The following is a 23,434-nucleotide window of genomic DNA, read 5'->3' on the forward strand; positions in this document are numbered from 1 at the left end:
TGCGCAAAAATAACATTACCGAGCAAAGTAATGTTTTAAGAATAATTTATTTCCTCTGATTGTCATAATACAATTTGCATCCATGATGTAGTATGTATAATATGGGGAAATCAAACTGCCAGTGAATACTACAATTCAATTTAAAAGTGCCTTATGTATGACAGATGATACTAGGAAAGGCTTTACCTGGGCAGCTCCTGTGATCATATTTGGAATGAAGTCTTTATGGCCAGGAGCATCCATTAGTGTAATAATTTTTGTTTTTGTCTCAAATTTGGTCATACCTACGTCCATTGTCACTCCCCTACAAATAATGAACAGGCAAAGAATGGATCATTTATAGTAATATTCAAAATCAATCTGTATACCCTATCTTCTTTTTCTAAATATAACTTTTATTATAGATTTTCATAGAAATAAAATGAAATGATATAAAGTAAGATTAAAAGAAAGAAAAACATAGAAAAACATATGAAAAGTAATATAGAAAGAAAAGAAATAAAATATAAAGAAGCAAATTCTCGCCTCCTTCTTTAAAGTCACATGTCAAGACACTGTTTCCCATATTCACCCTTTTAAATCTATAAATCACCAGTTCATTTTTTCCCATTTTCAGCAAAAAGTCCATAAGAGGTTTCTAGTCTTTCATATATTCACATCTTTTTGAACAACTAATGTCAAAAATATCCCACAGAATGTGAGAGTTAAAACAGGAGAGTAAATTAAAAAATACAAATATATTGAAGTGATAGTAAAGGCATTCAGCCATCATATTTAAAATCAAAGTTACATGATACAGCAAAGTTCAGAAAGTTTGTGCAATAAGTCATCATGTTTAGGGGTAAGAGCATATGATATTAGATAAAAATTATAATTGTGATTGAATAAATACGCATTGATCTGCCATTTTAGCCTACATGTTATATTATATGAACAAGTTGCCACCACCCAAGAGAGTTTTAACCCACGTATTACTTCCTACAATTAATTTCTAATTCTGCAATGGAGATTCAAATATTTCCAGAAGTAATCTGGTACCAATAGCCTAATAATAATATTTTTTTTCTAATTGTATCTGGATCTACTCTGGGGTCTCTCAGTAAAATAAAATCTCCTGGAGGCAGAAATACTACCTTAAAATTATGTGTAGTGAGTTTCTTGTAAAAACCATAGCTTTATATCAGAATTAGACAGTTTAATCATATATGATTATATATATATTCTGAGTACACAGTACACAGAAACCTCAAAAACAACTTTACTGTTACCACTGCTACCACAGCCAATTTTCATGTAAAAGGGTAGTTTTTCTCACCTTTCTCTCTCTTCCCCTGTTTCATCTAAAACCCATGCATAAGCAAATGATGCTTTTCCAGCTTTCTTTGACTCTTGCTCGTATTTGTGCATTGTTCGCTTGTTCACATTACCCAGAAGATACAACAAATGACCCATTAAAGTACTTTTTCCTGCATCAACATGTCCTAAAAAGAAACACCACATTATTACTGATTAATTTATTTTAGAAGACATTCTACGCCTGTAACTGAAAAGAGGAACTACATATATTTTTCATTTTTGCACCAAAATAAATATACCTATTACTACAAGGTTAAGCAAATGTTTTCCTCCTTGTCTCTTCTCCAACTCAGCTTTTATATCTAATTGTTGTTTGGATTTTCCAGACTTTTTCACAGGAGTTGGTACTACTGATGAGTCTTCTGATACTTGAATGGTCTGGGAGGGAAAAGTTGATTTAGGTTGTATCTCAGCTATCCCCATATTTGCAATGGTATCTCCAGCAGAGAATCCTTTTTGTGGCATAATGGTATTATGTCCATTCTCTTCTACATTTGCACTACAAAAAAGCAGAGAATGAATGTGAGAATGCATTTCAAAAGACTACAGATCAAAATAAAATTATCTATATATGTATTTACAATCTCAGATGAAGAAAAAATGATGAGTGAATTAACTACTGTATAAATATTTGGTAAATTCTTCTATGTATGGGATTATGGCAAAAAAGTATATTACTCTATTACTTTACTAAGCTTCAAATAAAATGCAGAATTATGTGGGTGTTTTTCCCCTTACTGCTACGAAAAGCATTCAGATAGAGTACAAAATTATTCTAACTATTGCTAAATTACTATTTGACAATCGTCTTCCTCCATTTACCCTCTACCTTTCTTGCCTTGAGATATAGTCTTAGGAAAGATAAACAACATGTTATGCATTAATTATGTTGCTGTAACAAGTTATAAAGAGCTGCTTCTGAAGGGACAAGCCCTGTTGGGAAGGCTACATGGAGTTCTCATTCATCTCAACCAGATATTTCTTATATTCCAAGGTGTGAAGCAAGGGGCAATTCTAAAATGTATTATTGTTTCAAACTTGAAATAATAGTATTATGTCATTTCAGTATATATGGTGGGACACTTTGGAAAATATGCATGCTATAGTGGAATTATAATAAGGTAGCACACTTATAGTTGTTGTAAATATCAATTATAGATAGAAATATAAAAAACTCATATCATGCTTTAAAGCTAAAAATCTGCCTCGTTGGGAATAGTTTTACTTTTGTCTCACATTGTCATTAAAGTCCCTTAAAAAAACAAGAAAACATATTCAGGATCTCTTAATCTTAATCTCTATGGCACAAATTCTCTGTGTTAAATTAGCCTGGTTACAAATTGTGATTTAAGAATGTGAATTTTAAATACCTATAGTATAACTAAGCTTCATTAATACGAAGTCTTGTATTTTTTCCCAGAATGTAGGAAACCAACACAGAAGGCAAGTTTCCAGCAGGGGAAAATCTGCAACTGTATTGCAGCTTCAATTAACTAGTCTAAATATAAAATGGTGCTGTTTTTTATGAAGCAGGAACCCAATGATATTCAGATCTATAGTAGGAATTAGCATTTAATGGCATTTTGTTCCTGGAGGTTTTTTCCTTTATTTTCATTTTTTTATTCTGGAACAAATTGATTTTTCTATCCGGTTGTTTCTGTCAGTGAAGCCTTTAAAATACACTCAGTTTTCCTTCCTTCTATACTACTTGCTGTTATCGAATATAAGGAGATTTTTATTGGTGTATGAATTAGAACTTTCTCTTCACTAAACATTTTGTCTTTCATGATGACTTTAATTTAGTGTTACATTTAACTATAATATGTATCTCTCTATTTTAGTATCCAAATAGTAAAAACTGGATTATGTGCAGAACAGAACTCAAAAGAACAGGCAGATTGTGGACAGGCCATGTCCAGTCTAAGCCCAGATTGGTCTGAAAGAAAGAGGTGGGAAGATAGTGAGGCCAACAAGTAAGCTGTTGTTGAACAGAAGCACAGCAGAAGCAATGGCAGCATAAAACTAAAGGGAAGAAAGGGGAAGAAAGAAGAAAAAAGATCGAAAAAGCAGACGCACAGGCCACGAAGAGGAGAGAAGAAAGGGGTGAGGTGCACCAGCCCTGCCCTACTCATTCCATTAGACTCTTTCATGTTCATTTTAACTAACATTTGGAACAACCAAAATGTTCCAGGATTCTGTTCAACTACACTACAACCTTGCCTGAAACTGTTCAGTTGAACTTCAAGCCACAAGATGTTTCTCCCATGCCAAGAACAATACCCATTTTCTCCATTTGTAAACATACCACCACTAGAGACTCAGAATGCACAGATTATCTATCAAATTCTTAAACAACATACTGCATGTAGATGGAATAGTCATTTCTATAAGAAAATAGAACATAATAAATAAGATGTAGTAAAGTAGATACTGGTCCATCAGTCAAGAGATCAGTCAGTAGGAAGGCATACAGAGAACATATATTATACAATGTGGTATAGAACATGGGCATCTGAACAATGACCCAAATGTCTTCCCTCTTTTTTCTGAATTGATTGCATTTCACATAAATTATCTGGTCAAGAATTTAATTTACAATGCTCTAATCTGAATTCACCTCAGAATAATCTGGCAATTTACGGAAAGATATTTTAAAATGACATTGTTGTTCTACCTACAATATACAGTGGAGGTTTTTTTTAAAAAAAATCACAAATGCAAGATGCCTTTTATGTCAACTTAAACAAATGAAACAAGAAGCCATGCTATTTATATATGCATATATAATAGTAAATCTTTACCAAAAAGCAGAACAAAATAAAAGTCAATAGAGGTTCACTATTCAAAAAAAAAAGAGCTAGCAGAAATGTATTTTGAGGGGAATAAGGGTTTACCATCGGACTTCAAAGCCAGTAGCTTGCTTCTTTCCAGATACGGTCATTTTGGTAACCTTTGGCACAATGTCAGAATCTGTTCTGATAGCTTGAGAATCTCTCACTTTTCCTAGCAGAATGAGAAAAATATAAAACCGTAACAATAGAGCAAACTGAGTAGATATCTAGATTGGCCTGCACAATAGGTTGACAACAGATAATACAAAGTAGCTTCTTAAAAATTTAGAACAAGAAAAGTATGAAAAATTAGACTCGACATATAACATTCTGAGTACAAGCTTTCTAATTTGAGATCTGACAAAGAACTGCAGAATCCTAGGTCTTGTATGAAATTTGGTAAGTAATGGTGAAATCAATTATCATGCTAATCTATCTCCACTATGATTTTTCTTTTTCGCTCCTTATTCTACAATCCTTTCTACCAGTTCCTTAATACAGATTCTGCTTGGAGGATCTGATCCATCAACAGGAATTGGGTATCAAAAATGTTGTCATTTTTTAAAAAAAATATATCATGAAATGTCATTTTCCCAAGAAAAATCCCCAGATTTTTTTTTATTTTTTAACTTAAAATTTGTTATGTTGTATATTAAAATTTGCAATATCCTTACAAAAGATCCCTCTCATCCTCAATTCCACATTATATTTCAGATAATTGCATTGTCTTGCTTCTCCCTTTGACTCAAGTGTCCAAAATAGATTGTTTAGATCAGGGGTGTCAAACTCGATTTCATTGAGGACCGCATCAGGGTTGTATTTGACCTCAGAGGGCCAGAGTGGATGTGGCTGGGGTGGGCATGGCCAACTCGGAATCACTCGTGTCAGGAGTGCCTGTGGTGGCCCGAGCGCTCTTCCACTGAAAACGGGCTCCAGAGCTCTGTTTTCAGCTGAGACGACCTCCTGCAATCCTTTACCAGCGAAAACAGAGCTCAGGATGGCCACACGCAGCCCTCACAAGCTCCATTTTGGGCTGCAATGGTCTCCTGCAAGCCTTTGCCATAGGCACTGTGGGCCAATCCTTTGCTGTTCCCAGGGTGGCCCCATGGGCCGGATCTAAGCATCCCGCAGGCCGGATTAGGCCCCCAGGCCTTGGATTTGACACCCATGGTTTAGATCATATACATCCCTTTAAATCATATTAATATTGTATTAGCTTTTTTGCAGACTTTTGGCTCTGTTTATTTCCTTTGTAATAAACTACATCTTACATGCCTACTATTGATCATGTTGACGTTTATTCTGGGTTTGATTATAATTTTTGAAATGCAAATACCATGATAGATATTATTATAAGGGGAAGAATCATCTTGTTCAAGTCAATTGGAAATGGCCAATTTCTAGTGGGAATATGCTGAAGTATATTTTCTAGTGGGAATATACTCAAGTTAAATAGTTAGCTCAGAATGGGAATGCATTCAACTTTCAGATTATTTCAGCCTATATATTTTTCCAGTTTAAAAAACAAATCCCTAAATTCTAAGGTTTTGGAAATAATGTTCAAAACAAATATTTAACAAATTTGTGAAATTTATTCTAGGCACAGAATGTGGATCTCCTTAATTCAATTTGTGTTGGCCATTACAATTACATCTACATGGAGGGAAGCTTTCAGTGGGGTACCTCAAGGTTCTGTCTTGGGCTCAGTGTTCTTCAAAATCTTTATAAATGACCTAGATGAGGGGATTGAAGGGACACTCTTGTAGATGACCCAAGAGGGGGAATTGATAACATTTTGGAAGATAGACTCAAGATCCATAAGGATCTTGACAGATCTGGGCATTAAGCTCTGTGCAACAAGATGCAGTTCAGGGTGAGAAAAGTAGGGTCCTGCATACACACAGGAAAATCCAAATGCACAGGTACGGTTCTATCGGCAGGATCTGGTTCAACAATAGCATCTGTGAGAGGGATTTAAGTATCCTGCTGGACCATCACTCAAGTATGAGACAGCAGTCTGCTGCAGTTGTCAAAAAATTAAACACAGTCCTAAAGTGTATGGACAGAGGGATAGAATCAAGATTATGGGAAGTGATAGTACCACTCTATACTGCACTGGAAAGGCCACACTTGGAATACCATGTCCAGTTCTGGTCACCAAGTATAAAAAAAGATGCTGAGGTCCTAAAAAGAATACAGAGGAAAGCAACAAAAATGATAAGGGATCTGCAGGTTAAATCATACGATGAACAGCTAAGGGAACCAGGCATGTTTAGCTTAACACAGAGAAGGCTTTAGGGGTGACATGATAGCTGTCTTCCAATACTTGAAGGGCTGTGCCAGGGGAAAAGGGGTTAATTTATTCTGAATAAAACCTGTGGGCAGGACAAGAAGCAATGGGTAGAAGCTCGATTCAGCATGGAAATGAGGAATTTCCTGACAGTGTGAACAATTAATCAATGGAATAGCTTGCCTCCATGAGTGTGGGTGTTCCATCACTGGAGGTTTTCAAGAAAAGTTTGGATAACCATATGTCTGGGATAGTATAAGGACTCCTGCCTTGAGCAGAGGGTTGGACCAGAAAACCTCCAAGGTCCCTTCCAGCCCTATGATTCTAAGAATGTTTTTAAAATATTATTGTCCATCCACATTTTTTCATTTTCCTATTTAACTTCTGCTGATGTAGATTATACCATATTGCAGAATTACAAAAGAATTAGCATTGCACAAGATGCATCAATAAGAGGGATCCTTCCCACCTATTTACCTCAACTCCCTTCTAAATTATGTTTGCTAACAGTGAACTGAGCTCAGAATCAATGTGTCTGACTAAAAGAGGCTCAGTCAGCATTATACTAACCACTCAAAAATGTTCAGCTCTTTGCAAATCATTTCTAAATAACTTTCCAAGCAAGAACAATGAGTTATTTAGAAAAAGGTTATTTCCTAAATAGAAAGGGGGTTTCCAAGTAAAAGCCCTGCTAGCTTTCAATTACTGTTTCTTTACAAAGCTTATATACTGTTCTATATTGTTTGTTTAAATGAGTTGTTCAGTGCCCTAAACATTCTATAGTAACTATCCAGGTACTCATCTAACAGCAATTAACAGCTAAAAAGACTGAAAGCCCTCTGGAACTGATAACAGACAAGAGGACATCTTTACATTTTATATGGGCTCTAAATAGTGAGAATTTAAAATATTTTAAAATGATTTAAAATAGAATTGATCTTCCAGTTTAGCATAAATGTCAAGAAAAACATTTCAACAGGAAATATCCATGGATCACACCCAAGAATAATACAAATTACTCTAGAAATAATTACTTTTAATATTTCCATTTTGTCAGTAAATGTACTAACTGGAAATAAAATACTTAAAAGATATGAAAAAGCACTTACTACAAAATATAGTTAGAAGAGATAACACTGTCCTGCTCACAGAATAAAAAAGAGGAACAGCAATGACCTAAAATGACATGTTCATAGAATCATAGAGGTAGAGGTCAACTAGTCTGATCAAATGTAAACCACTGTTAAAAGTATTTTGGTTAGATGACTATTTAACATCTGTTTGAAGACCTCCAATGCAGTGAAAAGTATCACTACTTGAGGCAAATTACTTCACTGGTTAACTGCTCTTACGATCAGGAAATTCATCATACAGTAGCATCTAACTGAATCTACTTCCCAGCAGTTTCAAGCTATTAGACTTTGTCATGTGCAGCGACACAACAGAGAACTAGTATCTCTATCCCCTATATAATAACCCTTAGATATCTAAAGATTGGTATATCTCCACCCCCATCCTGTCTTCTCTTCTACAGAATAAACAAGTTGCTTTTATCAACCCTCATATTTCCAGTCCTCTCACCATCTTAACAGCCTTCCCTGAACTAATGTCAGTTTATCAATGTGGTACTCAAAACTGGACACAGTATAATTCCAACTGGGACAAATAGTCCTGTGATCTGGACACTATGCTCCTTTTAATATATCCCAAAGTAGCACTGCTTTTTTAACAATTGCAAAATACTCCTGGTTCATATTTAACTTTTGTTCAACAAGAGCATTCAAATTCTTTTCATATGTAGTACTGGCAAAGTAGCTTTTTCTTGCGCAATACCTATGACTTAAATTTTTCGTACCTAAATGTAGATGCCTACATTTCTCCCTGTTAATTTTTATTCTACTTAGGACCATTTTTTAAAATCTTTTTTTTAGATCTGTTTAGATCTTTTTGAATCTTTTTCTTCTCTTCTAAAATATCAGCCACTTATCCTATTTGTGCGTCATCTGTCAATTTCAGAATCATCCCCTTAACCCTTTCATTCATTAATAATTCATTATTAATGAATTAATAATTCAATTCATTAATGTTGAAGAGTACAGGGTCCTGCATGGACTTCTGTGGCATTCCATCATTACTACTATCTTTCTGTCAAAAAAGGAGATAAAGTTAGTGTGGCATGACTTGTTTGTGGAAAACTTATGATGGTTTTTGTTAGCTGATGCATTTAATCCAAGTATTCACACAAATAATTCAGTTTAATAATATGTTCAGAAATTTGCTCAGTAAATATAAAGTAACAGCTCTGTAATTTTTTGGGTCCTCCTACTTCCTTTTTTGAAGAAAGCAACATGCTTTCCTCCAGTCTTGGGGACTCTTTCACCAGTTCTATTATTGCCTATAGCTAAAATCAAGGGTTTTCTGATCTAGTTTATGAGATTTTTCTTCTTCTTAAATGTATACTTTACTAATCAAATTAACAAGTAATAAATAAAAATAAAATAAAATTGGACAAGAAAGTAAAGAGTTAAATATTTTCCAAATTATCAGCTGTTTAATATGAAGATTCCTAGGGAAAAGAAAGCATTACAGAAATTTTCAAAATATCTTTAAAAGAATTAAAGCTTTATACTGTGTAAAATGGGTTCAGTTCAAGTTAACTTTAAGTATTTTGAAAAGCAATTATTTGTGCACTAAATGTATTTCTTCTATACTCTTCCACAGTATAAAGCTCACCTTCCAAAAATAACCTCAAGTGTCTATGTCTTCTTACACACCAAATTTTGCTAAATGACTGTAATTTGTTTCTTTAGCAATTACAGAAAATATTCTGGAATAGTATGTACAGGTTTGTGACCATAAATACATATTATAATAAATACTAAATACTGAGTAGACCTAATCTTCAACACCTAAACTGAGAGCTTATATAGTCCACATTGATGTTCTTCAGTAGAATTTCTGTTGAGCATTTGGTTCATTATGAGTATGTAAAACTGAAAGTATAAGATATAACGAACAGATACTTTTACTACAATTTATTCATGTTTCCAGAAATGACGTATTATCTGGCACTAAAACTAACATTATGATACCAGAGGATGGTGCTATTGTTTTAAGTTTATCTTACAATTAAATTGTAAAGTTCTAAAATAAACTGTATAGTATTTAGTACTTTGTAAAATTAGACTTTAGGTATTTGATAGTAAGCGTTAATAAATAAATACTACTTATAAATACTACTTACTACTTATTATACTGGATGTGACTTGACTACACATATAAATGAATACTGTAGTTAAATAGTTTAGAAAAACCTGTTTAAAGTAAAATTTACTCAGAATACACACACCTTAGAAGTGTACAAATACAAACAGATGATCAATTGCACCTACTGAAATATAAAATAGCAAAATAACTGTTTAATTTTTTAAAAAAACATCCAGAGGGGGCATGCATTACTGTAGTTGGGAATGAAGAAATGAGCCCGCCATTTGAACTGTTCAAATAAAAAAATACTTTCAGTAGTAGCAAAACCTGGAAGGTAATACTTCCATTTTGGCAAATATTATGGATATGAAACTTCATAACCTTTTCTTATACCAAACATGACACAAGTGATAAACTTTTCTCAAGATCAATAAACACATACATACGCATATCACAGAAGTATCCTTTAAAATAATCAACATTATGTAACATGTACAAAAAAACCAGTAAGTTGTAGTAAGCCAGAAATGAAAGGTTTCCACTTTTAATTATATATAAAAAAGGAAATCTAACTAAATGCAATTTAGACCAATATTATTCAATATATAACTTTCTTCAGCCTATTATTTCTGTTCTTGCTTCCAGTATAACCATACGAGCAGGATTATTAGACCTGGTTGTCAAAATAACAATTATCATTGAGTGATAGAAAAGAGATCAAGGAGACATTAATTCTTGATTGCCAGTTGTCTGGATTTTTGCACCTCAGATCTGGTAGTCCTGTTTTTGAGAATCTCAAAAAGTTCCATCCAGCCACAAATTTCTTCATCTTCTCCTTTCAGCCCATTCATTCTGTTATATTCATTTTGTAATCACAACCTTATTCAGTCTCTACAACCAAATCATTTCAACATATTTCTATTATATTGACACTAATTTTGTTAATTCAAACCACATTCATTCATTATTTATTTATTTCTGGCTCTATCTGTTGCTTTACTGCACAAATTACTGAAATAATTCATTTCCACTGCATTCATTTAGATTTTTCCTAACATACTCATCTCTCACTTCATAAAACAAAGTGGGTGGTAGCATGATCTAAGTGATTTTTGCTTCTCCCAAAAACATACACTCTTTGCAAATGACAACATACTACCATCCAATCTTTTAGCAATGTTTATTAATCCTAAAATTTCTTACTCCGTGTTCACATCTTTAGAAAATATTCTAGCAAATATAATTCATGTATCTGCTCTAGATTTTTGCAACACAGGTATAATATTCACTCACTTTCTTTTTCAACCATGACTACCTTGATCTTTTAAAGCATTTTCAGATCTAAACTGTTACATCATATAATCTAATATTTGCTACAAATGATTTAAAATCTCAGTCAACAAGAGCATCACTTGCGTACAAATAAATTCACATCTCAAACTAAAATATTTCTAATGTCATACAGTTGTTTGTTATGTTTGCATAAATATATAAAACAGCAAAGAAACATCACACGTTATTGTTTTATTTATTTTTAGGTGTTGAAACATTTGCTAAGCATTCGTTGTTTCCATTGACTGGACATCCATCCATTCAGCATGCTCAACAATCAATCTTTAATTCCACATATTGCACATTTTTAATTCCACATATTGCAAAATATTGAAATTATTTCATTTCATTTATTGTTAAATGAATTATTTCATTTCAAATGTTTCATTAAAACATTCAAGAATTCAAACATTCATTTTCTTATATATTTTTCCTAATTCAAATAAAATTCATTAACTTTTCATATATTCATGCATTTCTCAATGAATTTCTAAGAGCAAAACTGGCCTATAGACCAGTTTCTAGCGTGAAAAAGCACTATACTTCTCAAATTTTGCTCATTAGTGCCACACTCATACACTTTGACATAAACAGAATTTTTTTTCCACATACACATAAAAAACTAAATTGTACATGTAACTTGGTTACATTTTTCTCCATTTAACAGCACCCTTCCATTTTTCGGGCACTAATACACTTCTCACACAGATGTTAAACAAGTTACAGAGCTACTGCATAAGTAAAAATCCTCCAATATTTCTCCAGTTATACTGTATACCTTTGCTATCATATTATTTTCAACAATATGATTCAACATAATTTCCTTTTCTTTTGACATGTTAGTATTAAAAAAAATTCAATAACCTTCATTGTATCATTCTATTTCTTTGTTAATTGTTTCTTTTTTAACTAGGTACATAAATAATATCTATAAGCAGACAAAGGAATTACTAAGATTGTACAGTTGGTGCTCAGTGTAGCTTTAATTTGAAACTACCATAGAAAACATTAAGTTACATTAACATTAACATTAAGTTAACTTAACATTAAGTCCGGTGGCTCCGCCGGCACCGAAAGACGCTCCTTTGTGAGCGCCAGCCCAGGGATTCCGTTAGAGCCGCTAGAACAGCGAAAATCAGCTGTCTAGCGGCTTGAAAACTTTCCCCCTGGGAGAAGGGGAGAAAGAGAGCCGACGGGTGTGGGTAGAGCTCCCCAAGAGCTCCAGGTTTCTTTTTAAATCTGGGGCTTAAAGGGTGAGAGCTCCCCGGAAAGCCCATCATTGCTCCGGACCCGGGATGTTTCTGCTTCAAGCATATCTAGACGCCGTGACCACCCCAGCAACTCAATTTTAAAAAAGATTTTGGATTGGAAAGCTGGCAGAGCAAATACAGGAGAATCTAAAACTGCAAGTATTAAACTTTAACTCCGAAAAGTCTATCACTTCCCTCTGAATTTCTATGGGAGAAAGGGAAAGTAAGATGGCGTTTGATTCTAACGGGGCATGAAGAAGTGAAAGTTAGATACAAAGTATTATGTTGTGTTGAAAGCCCCTGTTTAAAAGAAGAGGATTTTATCTTAAAAGGAGAAGGATTTAAAAATTATTTCTAAAAAAAAGACTTGTACCACTTAAGGATTGGAATAATTGATTTAGTTGCTGGAAAAGTATAAAGTGAAAGTTTTATTGGGAAGAAAAAAAAATGGCTGGCTTTTTTGAAAGTGATGAAGGCTTACCATTATATACATCAGTAAATACACAAATACTGACTGTGGATCTCTTTAAAGAAATTTTAGAATCATTTACCTCCGCGTTAATGGAAAGAATCTTTTACTCAAATTCGCAACAAAGATACAAGTGAAGATACTGTATTGGTATTTCAAATGCCAAATAATAGTGAGCTGCTGAATGAAGAGGTGGGAGAAACAATCCAGTTTAATGTGCCTTTGGAAAACGGAATGGATGTTTTTCAAATTAAGAAGGAAAGGCTGAGAGGTTTGAAGGAGCGTAATCAGGAAATACTGAGAGAGATTTCTCCAGAGGCTTTGATACAGTCAATTGGAAAATTGTCAGGAGGCGTTGGGATTTTTAATATAAGGAGGAGGATTCGAAGTGGAACTTTACAACTTTTTTACAAAAATGGACTCTCAATCGCAGTTAAAGACGTGTGTTTACTGAAAGGAACTACTTTGCAAAGAGAACAAGATTGTAAGGTACAGCAACTTCAGTTGAAAACTCAAGAACTTATAAAAATAAAAGAAGGCGGAGGAATAAGACTGAAGGAGGAGGTCCGCAAAAAAGTCAGGAAAAAATGGAGATGGAAAAATTATAACCCTCCTTGTTGGGGAGGATAGTAATAGTGAAAATGAATGACTATACCTGTATTTAGGGATATGATTTGTTTTGAAAAGTTATATTATAGTGAAAATGAATGATTTACTTATATTTAGGGACATGATTTGTTCTGAAAAGTTATATTAAGTAATGTTATGTTTGAATTGTTATGGGCCACTGACCAAACTTTCACTTTTGTCTTGAAGTATATTTCAAGGAATGCTTTGTTGAAGAATTTATATAAACTGATGGGTTAAAAGAAAAATATTGTAGATGTAAAAGTTATGGACAGTGTAGATCATTTAATATAAGTTTATGGGTTAGAAGAAGGATATTACTTAAACCTTTATACTTTGTTTTAAATTACATTAATGTTACATTAAAGAATAAATATAAACTTGTGGGTTATAAGGAAAATATAAGTGGTGCAAGGGTTGAGGGAAGGTTTTTACAATATTTTTAATAGATATTAAATAGTGAAGATGGTATTTGATTATGCATAGTGGATTTGTAGAGAATAAGATGAATAAGTTTATGCAAAGCTATTAAGTAAGGAATGTTTCCAGGAAGAATCAATATAAGTTTATGGGGTAAAAAGTAAAAATAAGGTTTTTACAATATATTTTATTTGAGATTGGTTAAAATATTTTGTTAATGTGTTAATATATGTAAGGGTTGGAGATGTGATGGTTAATTGTAACTGGGCTCTGATTGTGTAATACTGGAAGAAAGAAGACTTGCTTATTATTGAAGAACGGACAAGAACGAAGGTGGATTTATTACTTTCAAGCAATAATTGTTTAAATCGTTATATTTAGATATGAACAAGGGGAGTTAAAGTGCAAGAGGGAGATAAATCTATAGATAGTTAGCGTATGTTTTTTTTTTATGTTTGTTAAATGCTATACCCTGTATTTGCTCTGGGAAGTCCGGGGGGGGAGGGTTGGGGCAGGAGAGGGGAGGAGGGAGGGGAAAATATGTGTAAAAATTTTTAAAACTTTTCAATAAAAAAAAAAGAAAACATTAAGTTACATTTAGTTGCACTTCTTTTAACAATATAAGAATTTAAATCTCTGAGCTAAGTACTAAATTCTATATTAATTGTTTAAAACAGAGAGAAAAAAAACTATGAAAACATGTGGTTTATAGACTGATTGCCTTCCAGTCAGTATTGACTCTAGCTTTTTTTCAAGAGGCAACTGGACTTTCTAGTTTTTCTTTGTAGACGTTTCACTTCTCATCCAAGAAGCTTCTTCAGCTCTGTCTCGATGGTGGCGAATAGAAGGATTTAAATTCAAATCCTTCCATTCCCCACCATCCAGTCCATGGGCTGGTTTAAAAACCCATCACTACCGGTTCACTTGTGGGCGCTCACGTGCTCGCATGTGCAGAAGTGTCCGGGAGGGTGGGCGGAGCCTCCTGCCACCACTACCGGTTTTCCCAATCCGGGGCGAATCAGTAGCAACCCACCACTGATCCAGTCAGAGCTGAAGAAGCTTATTGGATGAGAAACGAAATATCTTCGAAGAAAAATCAGAAAGTCCAGTTGCCTCTTGTAAAAAGCACCTTTGGGACAAGCATGACCTGGATGACTAAGAATCTCCATAGATATTGACTCTAGTATAGGTAGTCCTTGACTTATGAATGTAATTGAGCCCCAAATAACAGTCAGAGGTTGTGGAGATCATTAAACAGGGCCCAATTTTACAACTTTTTGCAGTGATCATTAAGTAAACACTGCAGTCATTAAGCATACCCATTTTCACCAAATGGGCATTTTTTGCCGGAAACCAGAAATAAATGTCAAAAACTGGCAAAACATGCCAAAAATTACAGTCACATGACACTGGGATGCTGCAAATGGCTGTAAATGCTAGCCAGTTGCCAAGCACCTAAAACACAATTAGGGGACTGCCGGGGTGTGATGGTGCCACCATCATAATTTCAAAAATGAGTCATAAGTAGCTCTGGGGAGGTCCATAACTTCAAGCAGCCATTAAGCAACCAATCATTGACGAGGACTATTTGTAGACTGCCTGTTTAAGACCTTGAAGATGTTTTTGGCAAGATTTCAAAAGTAGTATGCCCATTGTGGTTATTATGAACAACAATAACTGTTTGATTTCAACTCCTTAGCTTCTTTTGCACTTAAAAGCCATTCTCTAGATATTTAAATTTGCCTTATTCTGTAATATGTAAGATAGCCATTCTTGCTCAAATGTTTTTTTTTTTTGTAAATGTATGCCATTAATTTTGCCATTACTGCATATTCTTCAAGTTTAAATTATCATTATCTTCGACAACTTATCTCTTTCCCAATTTTGTGCTAAATTTAACTTTGCTGCCATAAACATACAAATCTTTGAAATAGTTCTTCCATTATTCACTCGCTTTAGTTTCATTGCAAAGCATGTTATCATTTTTCTTTTTAAGTTAAGTCATTCTGTTTGAGTCTATTGATGCAATGGAAGAACAAGACAATATGATTACATCTGGACAAAGTTTTAATTTGTTGTTTAATTGAGTTGTATTATTTTTTTTAATGATATATTAAGTGTTTGGTGCATTTATATGGCTATTACAGTTTTTTATTATTTTACTTTGTATATTTTTTTCCATTTTTGTTGCATTATAATAATAAAGAAAAAATTAAAACTTTCCCACTTTTATGGCACTTTTTCAGAGAAATTACTAAAACTCAGCTCTCTCATTTATTCTTGACTCAAAGCTTTTTTCTGTACTCACTTCTGTACACTTTCTGTACTGTCTAGTTCCATCCATTCATGTCACCTAAAATGCTAAGGGTCTCCTAGAATCAATAAATTAGTAAATTGACTAAATTAAATTAAATTATCTCAGATTGCTTTCATTCAAGACATTGTTCATCCCCCACAATGCATATTTGTTTTAAATTCACTTCTCACTGGAGCAAAACATCAGCTATGACCAACCTATGCTTATTAACTATTCAGCAATATAGATAATACCAATTTATCCATACCAACCATCTTAGCTCATCATAATTGAACATAAACATTCATTTCGAAGCATAATTCCACTGTAGATTAAACTACTATCTTTCAGATTTATTACAATTTTCCCTTCATTTAGCTTTGCAAATGCACATTGTTTTATTCTTTGATTTCATGTGATAAATTAATTCATGTTTTTTTATCATGCGTTCCACTTCTAATCTTCCATGTACTATGGTCATTATCAGATATACTTATAGATGCTGATCTTTTCTGCTTTTAGGTTTTTGGGCAAAACATCCATATAACGCTTAGTTTTAGCTATGCCACATGCAGCATTCAGTACTAATGTTAAGGACACAATACCAGTTTGGGAAATCTAGTTTTGACTCATGGTTCTATGTGCAAAGGCATGCTGGTTTGATTTTTATTTGTGTGTCATAGTGGCAGTAATAGTGCCAAGTTAATAGAACATTTAAAAATACTGAATAAATTTTCCCACATTATCTACTATCTAAACGTGTTAGTTATAGAAACAAATACTTGAACTCTAAATCCAAAATTGTGAACGCTGACATAAATCTAATTGGGGGGGGGGACACACCACTTAGTTGCATTGACCCTCCCAAACCCGGGTATGGCAGTTTTACTTTCACAATGGTTCTTATCCTTTCTGAAGGGAAGATTTCAATCAATAAGAAGGGGGAGCAGTCATGTTCTTTGTTCTTCTGATGATAGCTTTCAATGCTTTTGCTCCTGTTATTTAACATTATTGCTATGGGGCGGGGGGGGGGGGTTGGTTCATTCACCAGCATGGTCTTAGATACTATGGAATATGCAGATACATTTTGATCCAGGATGAACAGGCAATTTGGGAGAAGTCCTATCCTGGTGCCTGGAGGCTTCTAGAGTCTAGGTGGGAAAGTAGAAGCACAGACTTAATTCCAGCAAAACAGAGTGGCTTTGGTGCAGAAACCTAATTACAAGGATATTCCATCTCTGTTGTGGACGGAACTACACTTTTCATGTAGAAGTGGCTCATAAGCTGGGAATGCTTTTGGATTCACAAGCCTTGCTTAAAGAACTGAGGTTCCTGACAGGTAGAGGAGGGAACCAGACGGTCAGCTATACTGAACTTGATACTAACAGGGATGAAATGGATAAAGGAGTGAAGGTTTTAGGAACGTTTGGAGGGAGAAACCATATTACACAGGGATTCACCATAATTCAGGAAAGGGTAATCGAACAAAAAATAGTGTTCTAGATTTTAAGAGAGCTGAATTCAACAAACTAAGAGAAAGAATAGGAAGGATTCCTTGGATGGAAATCCTAGAGGGACAAAACAGCTTAGGATGCTTAGGAGACTCAAAAACAAGATAATAAAGGGAAATAAAAACAAGAGATATCTGAAAAGACCAGTGTCATTACACAAAAAGCTCACTTGACAAGATGAAGGACAAAAAGGACAAACATGAAAAATGTTATAAGAGGGGCTTGTAACTAGAGCAGAATACCAACAAACAGCCGGAATTTACAAGAATGGAGTCAGGAAAGCTAAAGCTCAGAATGAGCTAAGACTTGCAACAAATGCGAAACATGGAGAAGGCAGAAGTACTTAATTCCTTTTTGGTATCTATCTTTACAGAAAAGAAAAAAATAGCTCTATATGTCATAAGCTCTCCTCTGGGAGACAAAGAGGAATGTAGGTCAAAATAAATAAGGAATTGGTTAGAGAACATCTAGTTGCTCTGAACAAGTTCAAGTCTCCTGGATCAAATGGTTTAAATCCCAGGTTACTGAAGGAGCTGGCAGACATAATCTCTGAACCACTGAATGAAAACTTTGAAAGCTCCTAGAAAAGTTGCCCACGGCTTGGAAAAGAACTGAAATGGTTCCAAACTTTAAAATAAAATGTTACAGATATAGTATATTTAGATGGTAGTAAGGCATTTAATAAAGTAGACCACAGCCTACTTCTGGGAAAGATAGAACAGTGGGGATAGACAGTACCACTACCAGATGGATTTGCAGTTGGCTGACCAATTAAACTCAGTGGGTGGTAGTTAATAGAATTGCATTTACAAGGAAGAAAGTATGCAGTGGGCTTACTCAAGGTTCTGTCTTGGGCCAAGTGCTCTTCATTATCTTCATAAATGACCTAGATGAGGGGATAGAAGTGGAACTCACAAAAGTTGTGGATGACACAAAACTGAGGTGAATTCCTAACACTTCAGAAAATAGACTCAAGATTCAGAAGGATCTTGACAAATTTTGAGTATTGAGCTCTATCCAACAAGATGCAGTTCAGTGTCGAGAAAAACAAGGTCCTGCATTTAGGCAGGAAAACCAGATGCAGATGCAGGATAGGCAGTACATAGCCCAACAGTAATGCTATGAGAGGAATCTAGATGTCCTGGTGGACCACCACTCAAGTATGAGTCAACAGTCTGCTGCACTACCAAAAAAGCCAATGTAGTCCTGGGCTGCATGAACAGAAGGGTAGTATCAAAATCAAGGGAAATGTTAGTACTGCTCTATATCACACTGGTGAGGCCACATTTGGAACTGTGTGCCCAATTCTGGACATCCACAATATTAAAAAAAGAAATACTAAGGCCCCATGGTCATGTAATCAAAATTCAGGTATTTGGCAACTGACTCATATTTATGACAGTTGCAGTGTCCCACAATCATATGATCATCTTTTGCAACTTTTTGACAAGCAAAGTCAATGGGAAAGCAAGATTCACTTAACAACCGTGTTAATAACAACTACAGTGATTTACTTAACAACTGTGGCAAGAAAGGTTGTAAAATGGAGCAAAATTCACTTAACAAGTCTCACTTAGCAACAAAAATTTTGGGTTGTAAGTTCAATTGTGGTTGTAAGTTGAGGACTACCTGTAGATATGTTTGCTTAAGAAAGAGAAGACTGAAAGGAGACATAATAGTGGTCTTCTAATACTTAAAAGGGTTGCCACAGGGAAGAAGGTATTGATTTATTCTCCATAGTACCTGGGGGTAGGAGAAGAAGCTCATCAGAGGAAGATTTAACTTGGAAATATGGAGAAAATTCCTGTCAGTGAGAACTACTAAACAGTGGAACAGCCTGCCTCTTGAAATTATGGGTGCTCCATTGCTGGAGGTTTTCAAGAAAAGATAAGAAACCATTTGTCTTAGATATTATAAAGACTTCTGCCTTGGGTAGGAGCTTGGACTAGAAGACCTCCAAGGTCTCTTTCAACCCTAGTATTCTATGATTTTAAGATTGTGTAGCTGTGAAGATTCATTATAATTCATTCTAAATGGTATATCTTTGAAGATGGTATATATTTGAAGATGGTATATCTTTGAAGATCATCCAGAACCTTCAAATATACAGAATTAAGATGCTACAGTGATGGAGTTCCAAAATCTTTCCATTTAATATCCTGCTTTGAATGCTGCATATTTTGTCATTCAGCTTCTGCATGCAATTCAAGGTACTGGTTATCATTCTTAAAGCTCTTAATAGCTCAGGACCTAGGCATCTTCAGAACACCTGCTCCTAGTGATGTTTGTATATTCAATAACTTGTTTGTATGTTCAATAACTGCTCCAAATCCATCCTCTAAGAGACTGGCATCAACATAGACCAAAGAGTTGAGGGCTTTTTTTTCTATTTGCAGGCCTTCTCTTTAGAACAATTTACCTCTAAACTTCACACTAACCTCAATACAGTTGAGTTTTAGGAAAGCCATAAAAACTTGGCTTTTAAAGAGAATTAAGGGACACAAAGTAATATTTAATTTAATTTAATTAATCATATTTCTATGCCGCCCAACTCCCAAGGGATTCTGGGCGGCTTACAACAAAAATAATACAAACAATGAACATAGTTTTTTTTTTTAAAAAAAAAATGAGTTGGAACCTTCATCATGGGCTGAGTTTTTTATTGATATTTGGTTATCATAGATTTTTTAAATAATTTTATTTGTTTCTGATCATTGTTCTTTTGTTATATGCTTTTACATTTTTAGTCTTTAACAAGGAAATATAAACTGCTTAGACTCGGCTTGGAACAGCATATAAACTTCAGTAAGTAAATACATGTATTAGTAAAGCAAGTATTCTGAATATGTTGGCATTTTTTTTTTGAAAAAAGTTACATATGACAAATTGTAAAGCTGTTTCCAGAGCTGTTTAAAAAAATATAGAAAGCTATCAATGTTTGCCTGGTGTGAAGCGGTAATAATCTAGGATGGATATAAACCTTATAAAACTAAGTTTTCTATCTAATCTTATTATGGAAATACGAGTTATAACTCACAAGATTGTTATTATGTGTTTGTGGGATTCCCTTATCAGATAGATTTTTCTGCAATGGGATTTCCAAATACTAAAACAAGTCTTAGATGGAATAACCATCCAAAAAAAAAATGTTTCAGTTAAATTATCTTACTTTGAACCTACTGGCTGTTTTTTTTTAAGATGTAAATTATTGGTTGATATACATATCAAAGAAATCAACTATCACTTTTTTAAGCAATATTCTTCCAAAACATTGTATGCTGGCTTTAACATTGCAAACCAGCATCTTAGGGAAAAGATCTTGGAGTGTCATTTTTTCCAGTGTAGGTGTATATAAACTGAATTTCATTTTTTAAAAACGTTTCTCACTGCTTCTGACATCAGCCACTTCCTTTCAGAAGCCCACACACAGCTGTATCAGACAGATTCTGTGACTTGCAAATGTCCCAAGAGACACTTTTGCACAGACATTCTGTTTAATACTCCACATTTTATTGCTCTGAATAATGAAAAAATAAATAAGCTATTTCAATATTTACATGTTTTTAATTACATTATTTTGAATGAGGATTTTTTATTTGCAACTATTTTTGTGATCCATAAGACAGAAAAAAGGTTTCTGAATACTAAGATGTTAACACCACTTTTTCATGCTAAGTAGAGCTGTATTTTCTGTTAACCCTACACTAATAAGGAATAAAATAATCTACTGCAAGGCAATCTTCACCCAAAAAGTTACGTACAGATTTACATAACTTCTCTTACTCTGAATTATTATTATTTTGTATAGTTAGGGTTTGCTAGTCATATTACTATAGATCTCAGAAATCTAAATCTAACGTTCAATTATATTTTCAATTCCTACACTTTCAATAGATTTTGTGCACTTTTTCAAGCATACTGTTTTACTCATTAGAGTTTGCCAAGAAACATAGGACATATACAATTGTAAGCAGAATATTCATAATTGTATATGAACAGAACAATGTAAGACTTATATGTCTGTCCATCTTATGTAACATAATCCAAGAACAACTCATAACAGTAATAAAAGAATAAAAACAAAAAAAGCACCCAAATCCAGCATACACAAATATATATTATTTATAGAGGTACTCCAGAAATCTGCAATCAGATGTAGCTTGTGCAGAGGTTTTTCCTCTACATTTAACCACATAAATAATGGAGGTTTAAAAGGTGGGCCAAGACAGATTGCTTGAGTCCACTGTTAAGAAAGCATACCTGTTCTCCAAATGTATATGAAATATATTTTTAAATATTATGAATATAATTATTAAAGGCACATGGACATGATAGTTTAGGATTAGAAATACACTTTCATATATCACGTTCAAATTTCCATTAAGTTTTTAGGCATGTTAGGCATACTAGAAGTATATTATTTAACTTTGTAAAAGAAAGGAATGTAAAATTCCTTAATTATTCAGAATTAAATATTATGATTTCCCACCATTATCCCTGATTCTAAGAAAAACATAGTGAGGATATATTTGAACTATAAACAGAAAGAAAAACATCTCTTCAGAGGTTTCTTCTTTTCTGAGTGTATGATTATTTTTCTTAATGTCATAAATATCTTTGCAATTTATCTGTCTTTTTCTGCTTTTTGTACATTTAAATTCTATATACTTTTCTTCCTCAAAAAACATAGTAATCTGAACACATTTGTAAGGACTGAATCTAAGATTTTCAAAAATCAGGTCTTTAGTAGTAGATTCAGTTCTGTCAGGATGGTTTAATCAAGAATTAAGGAATTATATAATAATAATTTAACTACTTGTGAAAAAAATAATTCAATTTCTATTTTCTGGAATTCTGCATTCTTAGTTACTCCTATATAAAAAAAATAATTTGCCACTAGTTGGAATACTGAATAATTTATCTAAAGAAATAGTCACCCAGAGTTGCCTCTAGATGGAATGGACAACACACAAATATAATAAAATAAATTAATAATTGCTAGGAAACGAGTAGAAATTGATCAGAATCTTGTACAAATGGACAAGTATATAATCCTCAACAAATTTATATTTCAGACTGTCCTTTGTCCCCAACTGGAGCCTGGATAGCTCTGCAGACAAGGCACTGTAATTTAACACCAGCTGTCTGCAATTAAAGTAAGTTCGAATCTTGCCAGGCTCAAGGTTGACTCAGCCTTCCATCCTTTCTAAGGTAGGTAAATTGAGGACCCAGTTTGTGGGAGCAATAAGCTGACTTTGTATAAAATATACAAAAGTATGAAGGCTATTGCTTAACGCACTGTAAGCCACCCTGAGTCTCCGGAGAAGGGCGGCATATAAATCAAATTAAAAAAATAAAAAAATAAAAATAAATAAATAAACTAAATAAAAAATTTAAACATAAATAGGATACATGAGACAAAATGTCAAATGTCTACTAAATACCTTCCAAAGATAACAACAATTTCCCATTCTACCATGCACACTCCTAAGAATCCTCCTCCTAAAAATGACAGGATGCTAGCTCATTCCCAGCATTGATTGCATATAATAAACTGCATTAATTAATGGAAGTTCAATCAAACAGCTACTCTGGGTGTCCAAAAAATACACAAAAGAATGTGAGCCAACTGATTAAATCATAATTTTATTATGAATATAATTCATGAAGAAAATTACAAGCCAATTTTACTTTAAAACACTGAATGCATAAAACAACTGTGATGCTGGCTTCAGAAAACTCTGAATATTTTTAGCCCATTTTATATTCTCCAAATAAACATAAAAGTTTCAGTTAAAGGATTATTTAAACAATCTTATTCTTCAAAAATACACACAAGTAAAAT

The 23,434-nt window shown here is 33.7% G+C and overlaps 1 protein-coding gene across 1 annotated transcript in view; it reads right to left on the bottom strand.

Moving 5' to 3' along the window:
- HBS1L (HBS1 like translational GTPase) overlaps window positions 1–23,434 on the bottom strand; it is a 50,532-nt gene that overhangs the window by 14,488 nt on the left and 12,610 nt on the right. The window contains exons 5-8 of the mRNA XM_034418854.3: window positions 4,251–4,359; window positions 1,596–1,855; window positions 1,316–1,481; window positions 187–304 (exon numbers count right to left, since the gene is read on the bottom strand). Coding sequence (XP_034274745.1) covers window positions 187–304; window positions 1,316–1,481; window positions 1,596–1,855; window positions 4,251–4,359 — 653 coding nt within the window. The remainder of the gene's footprint in view (window positions 1–186; window positions 305–1,315; window positions 1,482–1,595; window positions 1,856–4,250; window positions 4,360–23,434) is intronic.

This window comes from Pantherophis guttatus, chromosome 1, assembly GCF_059756535.1.
Source record: "Pantherophis guttatus breed Tessera chromosome 1, ASM5975653v1, whole genome shotgun sequence".
In the NCBI taxonomy this organism is placed as follows: domain Eukaryota; kingdom Metazoa; phylum Chordata; class Lepidosauria; order Squamata; family Colubridae; genus Pantherophis; species Pantherophis guttatus.